The sequence below is a fragment of the Bos javanicus genome, chromosome X (genome assembly GCF_032452875.1).
Source record: "Bos javanicus breed banteng chromosome X, ARS-OSU_banteng_1.0, whole genome shotgun sequence".
In the NCBI taxonomy this organism is placed as follows: domain Eukaryota; kingdom Metazoa; phylum Chordata; class Mammalia; order Artiodactyla; family Bovidae; genus Bos; species Bos javanicus.
The window spans coordinates 46990116-47003565 of NC_083897.1; the positions used below are offsets into that span (position 1 = coordinate 46990116).

The 13450-nt window shown below is 36.4% G+C and overlaps 1 protein-coding gene across 3 annotated transcripts in view; it reads left to right on the forward strand.

Moving 5' to 3' along the window:
- DIAPH2 (diaphanous related formin 2) overlaps nucleotides 1-13450 on the forward strand; it is a 941635-nt gene that overhangs the window by 377298 nt on the left and 550887 nt on the right. For all 3 annotated transcript variants that reach the window (XM_061409121.1, XM_061409122.1, XM_061409123.1), the window contains one exon: nucleotides 13251-13352. In XM_061409121.1, the coding sequence (XP_061265105.1) occupies nucleotides 13251-13352 (102 nt within the window). The remainder of the gene's footprint in view (nucleotides 1-13250; nucleotides 13353-13450) is intronic.

The window sequence follows — 13450 nt, forward strand, 5'->3', positions numbered from 1 at the left end:
TAGGGAAGGACAAGGAGATGGGGTCAAGCATTCAACATTTTTGGTAGTATAACAGGGTGATAGGTGGGGAAGGAAGAGGGTTATGAATTTTTTGTCTTAAGAACAGGGTAACTCTACACTTATTCAAATTTTGTTCTGAACATATCTTCCCAACATTTCCAAAGTAATCTCACATATTGCTTACTGCTTTCAAATAGAAAGTCACCAACAAACTGAACTTGACTTAAAAGAAATGAAAACTTGAGATATCTCCTCTTCCACCCTCTCAAAATTTTTCTAATACTTCAATTGCCTTCAACAAAATATGCTGACGTGTTTTCTGCACTAAAGAAAATTACCACTGAAAGATAAAATTGAAACCAGTTGGAATCCAAAAGGGGAAAACAGAGACAATGTAACTGTGGTTGTTTCCCATTGAGCTCAGCCAGCAACAAACCAAATTGAGATACTCAGTAATATTTTTATGTACATAAAGTAAGAGAACTGTATTATATGAAATTCAGAGTTCTGATTTATGTTTCTTTGTTTATAGAACTCAGATTTTCATCTTCTCATAAACCAACGTATCCCAAGTGAAACATTATCAAACATTCTAGCTGCTTAAGAGCTCTGATTCTATCTAGATATCGATGGCATGGTAGAAACTCATTTTATAATTTTATTAAGGCTGATTTGATTTTATGGTCATTTTACATGTAGACATATGATAAAATCATATGAGAACATATGGAGAATAAATAAGAGATAGTTATATTCTGGGACTAAACCATTGGTCCCTGTAGGGTTGACACATTTTAAAAAGCATGAGAAATATAAATGTGTTTGATTATGTGAACACTATTTGAAAAACAGAATTATCAAGCAACACTCCTAGGTGTTAAAAGGTTGAATATTTACTCACATTTTCAAAACTTGAAGCAAGAATAAATTGACCTCAGTTGCAAAAGAAAGAGGATGAAGGACTAGATACTTACTTATTGAGCACTTATTATGTCAAGGATTGGTAAACTAGAAAAGGTAAATGTGAATAACCACGTAGTTTTCTAAATTCATAGATGCTGTTCACACACCACCATGCTTATTTGATACTTATTGGCTACAGCTGCCTCCAGGATACAATTGGGAGTATTGAATAGAATTGCAACAGAGACTGTATGACCTACAAAGCCCAAAATAGTGACTAGCCTTATCCACGGAGAAGGCAATGGCACCCCACTCCAGTACTCTTGCCTGGAGTATCCCATGGATGGAAGAGCCTGGTAGGCTGCAGTCCATGCGGTCGCTAAGAGTCGGACACAACTGGAGCGGCTTCACTTTCACTTCTCACTTTCATGCATTGGAGAAGGAAATGGCAACCCACTCCAGTGTTCTTGCCTGGAGAACCCCAGGGATGGGGGAGCCTGGTGGGCTGCCGTCTATGGGGTTGCACAGAGTCAGACACGACTGAAGCAACTTAGCAGCAGCAGCAGCAGCAGCCTTATCCAGGACTGCCACTTCCACAATTTGCAGAATTTGCCTCAACAGTTTTTCCAAGGTTCTCTTGGGTTCTTCCTGGAGTCTAGGATGGTGGAGGTGACCACGCATTGTTAGCTTATTTTGTTTGGTTTGGGCTTCCACATCAGGCCTATGCCTTTTTTGAGTATATTGCTCCAGTCTGCATAAACATTTTTTAAAAATCTGGTGATTTCTCTGAGTCCCTGGGTCCCTGCCGTAATCTCTAAACTTCTCACTTTAGTTCTTCATAAGTTACACAGAAATCAATTCTTTTAGATACTTAGTTCTTTCTCTAGAAGTAACTACTGTAATAAATGTCTTGTAAATTTTCCTAAGAAACATTTATGCATATACTAGCAAATACATGTCAATATTCTTTCTTGCTTTCCCAACAAATGCTAGCATTTACTGTACAGCCTTGCATACCCCGTTTTCATCATTTATTGGTATTTATGAAAATTATTCCATATTGTTCCATAAAGAGTTTCCTTGGTCATGAATATAGCAGCAGAGTAGTCCATTGAGTGGGACATAGCACAGTTTAATCAGGCAGTCTTCTTTTGAAAAGCTTTCGGATCATTTCAAACCTTTTGCTATTATAAACAATGCCCAATTTACCGTAGTTTATTGAATCTGTCTCCAGTTGGTGAACATTTATAATCTTTTGCTAGTAACAATGCTGGAATACACAATCTTATACATAAATCATTGTGCATAAATAAGAATATATATGGATTATTCACATATATATATAGGAATAAAGATATGGATAAATTCCAAAATATCTGGACGACCTATTCTGTTTCAGCACAGATCTAGGTGCTAGCATGTAACAGGGAATAAACAGTCACAAATATCTTTTTTAAAATGGAGCTGACATCAAAGTGGAAGGCATAGACAATAACATGTATTATGTCAGATGGTGATAACCGCTATGGAGAAAAATGAAGCAGGCAAAGGGGAAAAGGAGTGTCAATAGGGAGGAGTTGTGATTTGAAGTACATCATCAGGAAAGGTATCTATGAGAAAGTGACATTAACCAAAGATCTGGAAGAAGTGAGGGAAGATCTAGTGGTGATATAAACTCGAATGCAAAGGCTGTCCTGTGGGAGTTGATCTGTATATTTGAAGAACAGCAAGGAAGCTAATATAGCTGGAAGGGAGGAATGAAAGGAAAGTAATGAGGTCAGAGTAGCTAAGCAGAGGACATGGAATATAAAGTAAGGCATTTTAATTTGCAGTTACAAAAGGAGAAATATTGTGAGGGGGGATAAATTAGGAGTTTGGGATTAACACATACCCATTACTATATGTAAAATAGTCAACAAGAACCTACTATATAATACAGGAACTATACTCAATATTCTGTAATTACCTATATGGGAAAAGCGGAGAAGGCAGTGGCACCCCACTCCAGTACTCTTGCCTGGAAAATCCCATGGATGGAGGAGCCTGGTAGGCTGCAGTCCATGAGGTCGCTAAGAGTTGGACACGACTGAGCGACTTCACTTTCACTTTTCACTTTCCTGCATTGGAGAAGGAATTGGCAACCCACCTGAAAAAGAATGGATATGTATATTTGTTTCACTGAATCACTTTGCTGTACACCTGATACTAACACAGTATTGTAAATGACCTATATTCCAATACAAAATAAAAAATTAAATTTAATAAGAAAGCAAGGCATTCTAGACTACTGCAAAGACTGATTTTTACTCAAAATGATACAGAAAATCATTGAGGGGTATTGAATGGTGGAATAAAATGAACTGACAGGATACAATGAAAGAATCAATGCTTTCAAACTGTGGTGGTAGAGTAGACACTTGAGAGTCCCTTGGACTGCAAGGAGATCAAACCAGCCAATCCGAAAGGAAATCAGTCCTGAAATTTCATTGGAAGGACTGATGCTAAAGCTGAAGCTCCAATACTTTGACCACCTGATACAAAGAGCCGACTCATTGGAAAAGACCCTGATTCTGGGAAAGATTGAAGGCAGGAGGAGAAGGGGACAACAGAGGATGAGATGGTTGGATGGTATCACCGATTGGATGGACATAAGTTTGAGCAAGCTCTGGGAGTTGGTGATGGACAGGGAAGCCTGGCGTGCTGCAGTCCATGGGGTCACAAAGAGTCAGAAATGACTTAGCGACGGAACAACAATAAATAAAGAAGGGCTAGAAGTAATGATGGCTTGAAACCCTTCAGTATATGTGGAGGTATGAGAAGTGTTCAAATGCTGGATTTGCCAAAGACTGAAATGTGGCCTGGGAAGGAAGAAAGTCAATGATGACTGTGACTTTTTTTTGAACAATTGGAGTTGAGTTGCCATTTTTTGAGAAAAAGACTAAAGCAGGTTTTGGAGTCAGGCAAGAGATGAGCTAAATTGGAGACAATTATTGGGCAATTATGTAGAAATATCTAGGAGATTAGAAGTTTCTTTTTTAGGAGAAAAAACTTTCTTTTAAAAGTTTCTTTTAAACTATTATAAGAGAGTTTCCCAGTTTCTGTCATTTGAATAAGTCCCTGGTGGGATCTAGAACGCTGACCTTCTTCTAGACATGCTCGGTATACTTGAAACCCAGACTGAAAAATCCTACATTGTCAAGTTGAGGTCCTGATTCCACATCTCTTGGGGTGTTATTTTGTTCCCTCTTGTTCAAAAAAGTTAATTGCCTTCTGCATTAAACTGAATTGTATGCAGTACTTGTACCAGTCTGAAATGGACCACATTGAGAAAGAAAAGACTGGATATGATGAATGCCCAAACTGTATTCTCAATAAAAAATGTCCTATTAGCCTAGCAGTACTGGACTTAAGCCTCGTAATTCCTACAGTGATGTTTTCCCAGCGGTCTTCCTTGACACCCTTAGCTTTTAGAGTTTCTTGCTGGACTTATTGATTTGTGACATGAATTAGGAAATTTGATATAACAGGAGGTCCTCTGGGTGTTTGCAGTGGCCTGTAGGTACTTGATCAGTCCCTACTTACAAAGCCTGATCCAATTTGCGGGTAAAGGGATTAACTAGAGCTTGAGTAAGGTATTCACAGAGGTTAAAGTTTAGCCAGAAGGGCTCCCACCACCACCTTTGTCAAGCACTGGGATGAAGTAAGAACTATACTTCAGTTTTGGCATTTAAATGATTATTTCAAATGAGGGAAACCCTCCCTAAAACCTCCAAGCCCACTTTATTTGTCCTTCCTAAAATATCCATTATCTGATTAGGTATTGAGATCCAATTGAAGATATACAATGTTAGCTATGCATGTTGTTAAGCATAGTGTTCTCGTGACATTTAGCAGTGTTCAGTAATTGGCTGAATGAACAGGTGTACAAGTTATGCAGATGTTAATTTGCAGTAACATGTGCTGCCTGATTTGGGAGGGTTCTTGTCTGTACTACAACCAGTAAGATTTGTTCCTTAATTAGGAAATCATTATGTGTATGTGTGTGTGTGTATGAGATTCCCACCATTAGTCTTGTTTAATGTGCTTTAAACTTTGGGAACACTTTTGGTAATGCCATTCCTATGGCTTCAGGTACTATGCAGGTGTCAGGATGAAATCTACCTTTCTGTGGGATGCCTTAGTTAGTGCCCAGCTGTAGGCAATGCAGAGAGGGGAAGCTTCACAGCTGTAATATGCAGCTTATAAAAGGAGATGGAGATGCAATCTCCCACTGCATATTGCATCAGCCATTCCTTCCAAGGTTTGGTAAACAAATGTGTTATCCCTCACCAAATGGATTCACAATCAGTTGAAAACAAAATCGTGCTTGCTTTCCACAATGACTAATCTTGACCTATATTTTTTTTTTCCTTTGTTCTCTTCCCTGTTGTTTCTGATTCCTGTTTACACTTGGTCCTGGGGATTGCCAAGGCTAACTATCAGTCTGTAGACTATAAAAAGGGACAGGTATATTTAAGCCGCACTCTAGTCATATTTTATTTTTATATTGAAAAAATGGAACTTTGCACAGGCTGATATAGCAGACACCCATACAGCAGCCTCCCAGAATGAACAAATGCTTACATTTTGTCATATTTGCTATAGATCTTTGCTTTGAAAGAAATAAAACACTAGAGGTAAAGTTGAGTCTTTCAGGGTTCTACTTTCTCCAGTATCACTTTCCTCCTCCAAGATAAACACCATCATTAATCTTTTGAATATCCATTCCATATTTTTATAATTTTTCGGTGTATATAAATATATGTATCTATATACTCACTTATAAGTAATATGGAAAATTAGCCTGTGTCTTATTTTCAATTTAGAGGAATGCTAATATACAGCATACAACATTTACAACCACTTTTATTTTTCCATTCAGCATTGTATTTGGGATCTATTCCTGTTGAAATATGTAGCTGTAACACTGTCACTGTAAATGCTGCATTGTATTCTATTCTATTAATATGCTATAATTTATTTACCCATTCTATAACCCCTGGCATGTGGGTTGTTTCCAGTTTTCTACTGTTATAAACATATGATACAGCAATCCCTCTCCTGGGCATGTATCTGGAGAAAACCATAATTCGAAAACCATGCACCCCAGTGTTCACTGCGGTACTATTTACAATAGGCAGGACATGGAAGCAACCTAAGTGTCCGTCAACAGATGAATGGATAAAGATGTGGTACCTATATACAATGAAATTAGCCATAAAAAAGAATGTAATAATGCCATTTGCAGCAACATGGGTGGATCTACCGATTGTCATTGTGAGTAAGTCAAACAGAAAGACAAATATCATATGACATTACATATCTGGAATCTAAAAGGGTACAAATGGACTTATCTGCAAAACAGAAACAGTTATATATATAGAAAACAGACTTATGGCTCCAGGGAGTAAGGGGGATTGGGATAAATTGGAAGACTTGGATTGACATACACATACTACTATGTATAAGATAGACAGCTAGTAAGGACCTAATGTGCTTAGCACAGAGAACTGTACTCAATATTCTGTAATGGCCAATGTGGGAAAATAATCTGAAATGGAGTGGATATATGTATATGTATAACTGATTCACTTTGCTGTACACCTAAAACTAACACAGCATTGTTAAACCTCAATAGAAATTTTTTTAAGTACATTAAACATACTTGTCTTCTTGATCATTTGACCTATAAATGGAAGAATTGGGTTATAATAATGAGCTGAGCACATGTTAACTATATTTTGCATGAATAAATGCTAATTTTAAGATTGTTGTCCTAATTTTTATTGCCACTGTTGGCTCAATCAAATCCTTATTTCTCCATCTCCTCATCCATACTGGGTCTTGTGAGACTTTTTTGTTATTTTCAATTTGATAAATGTGAAATGGTGTTTCATTGATTGTTTTCATTTACATTTCCCTGATTTACTCATGAAGTCGAGTAACTGTTTAGTACTAGCTATTGTGTACTTGGGCAAATGACTCAATATTTGTGTTGCTTAGTTTCCTCCTTTGTCAAATGACAATGGTAATACATATCATATAAGGTGATATAAAATTAGTTCCAGACACAGAACAAATATTTAATAAAAGTTGATTTTGGTGGGAGTTGTAATGATTGTGGTTGTAGTTAACACTGCTACTACTACTACCGTTATTATTATTGCTGTAACTGTTGCCATTATTAAACTTCTCACTTTTGTGTGTATGCATATACATATGTTTTGTGTGTATATGTACATAGATAATCCTTTGCCCATTTTTCAATTGTGTTTTATAGTATTTCCAGGAATATGAGGGTAAAGATGATGTAAAGAGAGTGGAAGATAATAATTCAAAAAAGAAATCATTGTAGCTATCACACAGAAATCACTGTAGACTTTCCCTGCCTGCCTTTGTCATACTTGCACTCATTTAAACATCAAAGTATTAAGTGAAGTTAAAATAACAGCTTTTTCAAGGAATACATGAAAAAGTATTTCCATGTAGTTAGAATCATTTTTGGAATTGTATACATATGGATTAAAATATGTAGGTATGTAGGCAAATAACAATTGTTTTTGTTTGTATGATATATCTAAAGTGACAGTTGGGCATTATTTGTTGAATAGAGGTACATATAATATATGAGGGAAAGTGAAAGTGTTCGTCACTCTGTCATGTTCTACTCTTTGCGACCCCATGAGCTATAGCCCGTCAGTGTCCTCTGTCAATGAAATTCTCCAGGCAAGAATACTGGAGTGGGTAACCATTCCCTTCTCCAGGGGATCTTCCTGACCCGGGGATCCAACCTGGGTTTCCCACATTGCAGGCAGATTCTTTACTGTCTGAGCCACCAGTGAAGCCCTACATATATGTATGCATGAAGCTCTATAAGGGCTTCCCAGGTGGTTCAGTGGTAAAGAACACACCTGCCAATGCAGTCGATGCAGGAGACATGGATTCGATCCGTGGACCAGGAAGATTCCCTGAAGAAGGGAATGGCAACCCAGACCAATATTCTTGCCTGGAGAATCCCATGGATAGAGCAGCCTGGCAGGCTACAGTCTAGGAGGTTGATAAAGAGTCAGACATGACTGAACATGCACTCCGGAAGCTATCTAAATTTTCATTGTGGCTTGAAACACTACGATTATTAGCTTTATTTACCGTGGCTTTGTGTATAGGGTACTTAATAGGAAGTAATTTCCATATATTTCTTATAATAAAATGTAACACATCATTTGTTGATGTTGATTCTAAGATAACAATGTTCTCTAATGTGGAACTATGACATCTGATAACAAAAAAGGAGATTTTCTAAGTCATATGCTTGTATTCATTGAAGCTATATTATTATGGATAAATAAATCACAATTGTTAGATATCTTTTGGACATACTTCCATGATTAGTAGTTTTCCTAAGTCCACATACTTAAGACATATGAGTACATTTTTTGTCTTGTGTACCATTGTATGCTCATGCTAGACTTAACACATTGTAGGTGTTCAACAAATATGTCCTGGATGAATGAGTGAATGAATGAATAATATTGATGCCAACTTTAGAAATCAATCTTTCTCACAGGAATTTTGAGGTACATTAATTATAAAACGTTTATTATGATTTATGATTAGTTATCACCATGAAAATTATTGTGATACCCATTTATATTAATATTGGCTACAAATTACAAACATCTTGTCACATGTTTTGTATATCCACTGTGATAGCAGAAATTAACATGGGATTCCCGAACATTGCCTAAATTAGATTGGGGAAAGAATATAACCATGTTTACTTTACTTATGCTCATGAGCATCCCTCAGTTGTAAAGGAATAAATTTATAGTACAATTGCATGTACAAATCCATGTTTTATAGGAAATATAAGAATTCTCACTGGGCATTTTATCTTAGATAATTAGTATCTTGATGTTAGTATGTCTTTAATAATAATACACGTCTTTATTATTACATCATTATATTCTTACAGACAGTATTTTATAGTGTTTCATTATTATTTGGTCGATTAGCAGTGTCAATTTAAGCACTCTAATTTAATCCTGTGGCTTCAAACCCAGTGGCTATATAGGTTTTTATTTGCACAAGGAGATATCACATAAAAATGGAGGCGTCGTGAACCTAAAGACCATAGGGCCATTGTTGATAAAATCAGTATTTGAAATTTTTGTATTGAGAATTAAAAACTATCTCTTTAGTCTCATTCAAGTAATTTGAAATAATTATAGAATCACTATAATTTAAGTTTATAAATTAATTATGTTGTTATAAGCACATTTCACATGAGAGCAACCCTCTGAAATTTTTAAGTACACAGTACAGCATTGTTACAGAGAAGGCAATGGCACCCCACTCCAGTACTCTTGCCTGGAAAATCCCATGGACAGAGGAGCCTGGTGGGCTGCAGTCTATGGGGTCACTAAGAGTCGGAGACAACTGAGCGACTTCACTTTCACTTTTCACTTTCATGCACTGGAGAAGGAAATGGCAGCCCACTCCAGTGTTCTTGCCTGGAGAATCCCAGGGACGGGGGAGCCTGGTGGGCTGCCGTCTGTGGGGTCACACAGAGTCGGACACGACTGAAGTGACTTAGCAGCAGCAGCAGCAACAGCATTGTTAATTGTAGGCTCAGTGTTATGCCACAGATCTCTAGAACTCATTGAACTAGTATGATCCATTGAACAGTAACTCTCCATTTCTCCCTTCCTCCAGCTCCTAGCAAACACCATTCTACATTGTTTCTATGAGTCGTATATTTTAGATTCCTTACATAAGTGTAATCATTGCAGTGTTTGTGCTTTTGTGAATCGCTTATTTCACTTAGCATAGTGACTTCCAGGTTCTTCCATGTTGTTGCAAATGGTGGGATTTCCTTATTTTTTAAAGTTGAATAATATTCCATTCTATGTATATATTACACTTTCTTTATTCATTCATCATTTGATGGACATTTAGATTGTTTCCACATCTTGGGTATTATAAATAATGCTGCAGTCCGCATAGGAGTTTAGATAACTCTTCAAGATTTGAATTTCAGTTCTTTTGGATATATACCCAGAAGTGGGATTGCTGGACTGTATGGTAGTTCTGTTTTAATTATTTGAGGAATATTTGTATTGTTTTCCATAGTGGCTGCACCATTTTACATTCCTACTAACAGTGTACAAGGCTTCCAATTTCTCTACATCCTCACCAACACTTTTTTTTTTTTTTTAACAGTAGTCATCTTAACAAGCGTGAGGTGATATCTCGTTGTGCATTTCCCTTCATGATTAGCAATGCTGAGCATCTTTTTATGTTGTTCATTCCAAATGTCCTCTTTGGAAAAATATCTATTTGAGTTTTAATTGAGTCGTGGAGTTACCCATTTTTAATTTAAGTCATGGAATATTTAAGTTTTACAAGTATTAGAAACATTTGAAATAAAAGAATCTTAAGACAAGTGGCATTTTCTGGTCTTTATGAAAGCAGAGACTTTTGAATGTTTGAAAGCTTCGATACTATATAGATAAATTTCATATATCATTACCTCTCTTGAAATTCTCTATTTTCTAAGCCTGTGCTTGTGATTGCTAAGGCAATAATTATTGTTGTTTTGTCACTAAGTCATATCCGACTCTTTTTGCAACCCCATGAATTGTAGCCTGCCAGGCTCCTCTGTCCATGAGATTTCCCAGGCAAGAATACTGAAGCGGGTTTCCATTTCCTCCTCCAGGAGATCTTTCTGACCCAGTGATCAAACCCATGTCTCCTGCATTTCAGGCGGATTCTTTATTGCTGAGCCCCCAGGGAAACCCCCAAAGGTGATAAGAGCCACTGGTTAATATCTAGTGATCATGGTGAAAACATGATTGCTCCCGAAAGCCTGTCTAGTGAAGAAGTTATTTTAAACAAGGTTTGCTCTAATGATCCTATTCATTTCTTTGTACATGTGTGAGTGCTCATTTGTGTCTGACTCTTGGCAAACCCATGGACTGTAGCCTGCCAGGCTTCTCTGTCCATGGGATTTTCCAGGTATAAATACTGGAGTGGGTTGCCATTTCCTACTCCTGGGGATCTTCCTGACCCAGGGTTTGAACCCAGGTTTCCTGTTTCTCCTGCATGGGCAGGTGGATTCTTTACTTCTGGCACCACCTGGGAAGCCCATTTCTTGAACTCAAGATAAACTAAAGTATAATACAAGGAAAATATGTAAGGATTCAGAAAATAAAACTGTGAACTCTAGGCATTTAAGAGATCTAATCTTCATTTTAAGTAGCTTGTTTATTTGAAAAGGGGAGAGATTGAAATATACTTTAATTAAAAAAAAAGCAAAAATATGATGATGCACAAAATGACCATTATGTATGTTTGGGTAATTCAGGAGTCTCTTAGTTTGCAGGATAATCATAATGTGTCTTTCATACTGTATAGGATTTTCACTGTATATGTGCTTTCTTAATTAGTCTCCCATACTGGGATTGAAAGCATATTGAATGATTAGGATATTTTTCTTGACTATTTTGTTTGACTAGCACACATTTCTAAAAGATTCTACAAGTAATTTCAGTAAAATTCAGCTAAGTTTTTTCTTATGACAAAAGGCCTCACTCTTGAACTGTCATTTCTTTATATAGAGTAGTCTTCAGCTGAAAGTGTCTTGAAAGTTAGGATAAATTAATATGCTGATTATTTTATAGGAAATACACTGGGCTCCTAGATCCTTTGAGGAACACTTGTGATGATTTTTTTTAAGAAATATATTGAAAGTCATTTTTCTTCTAGCAGTACCAGTAATTCTCTTTTCTTGAGTAAACATGGCAAACTACTTTTCACTCCCATAAGATCATGTTTGTCAAGTGTAATTATCTAGCCTGTTTGAACTCTGCATTATGTTAAATTGATCATACCTGGAAAGTATGGCACTGCTAGGTTTTTAGTGATTATTTTTGCTTGATTTCTTTAGTAAGTTCATTTAATTTTTCTATAGTTTATAGCAATAAAACAAAGGGAGTCTTAATGGACCACAACATTTTGATGCCTTGTAGAAATTTTTCCAGATGCACATATCTGTGAACACAAACCTTAGCCAAAAAAAAAAAAAAAAGTACTGTGTTTGTGGGTTACTTTTCCTCTAAAGAAAATAAGAAAATCAGTAACTCATTTGTGATCTCCTTAACAAAGATCAGATAAATAAATATAACAAAAATAGTAATTGCCTGAAAATAAAGTTATACTTTGTAAAAGTAATAATGAACCAGCATGATAATGGTCATGTGACTTTGTGGTAAAATTTGGCAGCAAGAGTGTGGGTACAAGAGCATATCATTCTAGTTGACTGGAAAATGTTGCCTTTACTTTTCTCATATTTTTTCATGGTCCCATTACCTACAACCCTGTTTTTATATTAGCAGAGGTAAACTGCCAACACAGGAATATAATGGTAGCTGTAGAATTTCTGTATAGGAGGGCTTAAGGGATTTGAGATAAAGCCTCCTTTTCATTGCAGACAGCATGATGTTTTTCACTTTGGTTTGAGAGATGGCTTCTTTGAGGGGAGGGCTGATGGGGGTGATCAGGGAGACTTTTTTGGGGGAGGTCTAAGGCGCCTCCATGACACTGTCACCCTTCACAGTTTCAAGACATTTTAACTGTTTGGAACTCAAGGGTTACCTTCTGAATGTAGGGTAAATAAATCTTTTGTTCAAAGAAAGCAAATATTACTAAAATATGGTGAAGGAGACAAAGGAAACTTACTCAAAACACCCTGTCTTTGAGATTCCTTCATTATGAGTGTGCAAATAGGTACTAACTGTTGTCTAACTGGCAAATGATTAATATCTGTTCTGCAAAGCAGTCTCAGTAGGGGTTTTCATATGGCGACCTGTTTAGCCTTCAAGTTACCTTAGATAACTTTGAAGCAATTTCAAACCTGCCTTAATTTTAGCATATTTCAGGATAAATACATGTTTGCCTTTTTCTTCAATTAGTCCAAATTAGGGAGATTTTACTATATGTTTAATTCCTGTGCTGCTGTAGGAACCTGGTAAGCAGTAATTAATGGTCCACATTAGTTAAGAAGCAGCAATTGATTTTTGGTTCTATTTGGCTTATCTTTTCTACTTAAGTGCTAATATTTAATTTGTAGGGAAAACTCTAAACAGGTCTATATTTTTATGTTCATCCTCTTCCTTGAACTAATGAAATAAACCTATTTATGGATTTGGGCATGAGCTTTATTAATGTAGTTAATATGCCTTACTCATGTTAGTCCATGTATTTGGATTAGCAGTATTATTATTTATCTATCAACATTTTTCTTTCAGTTCAAAAGAATGCAGAAGCTTTAGAAGAAAAGAAGACCATACCTACAAAGAAGAAAGTGAAAGAGTTGAGAATTTTGGATCCCAAAACAGCACAGAACCTTTGTATGTGATATTTTCTACCTAGGGAGTGGTGGTGATGGTAGTGATAAGGGATTGTTGGACGTTTTTAAAGCAAAGTTGTAACTTCTTTGAGCAGGTAT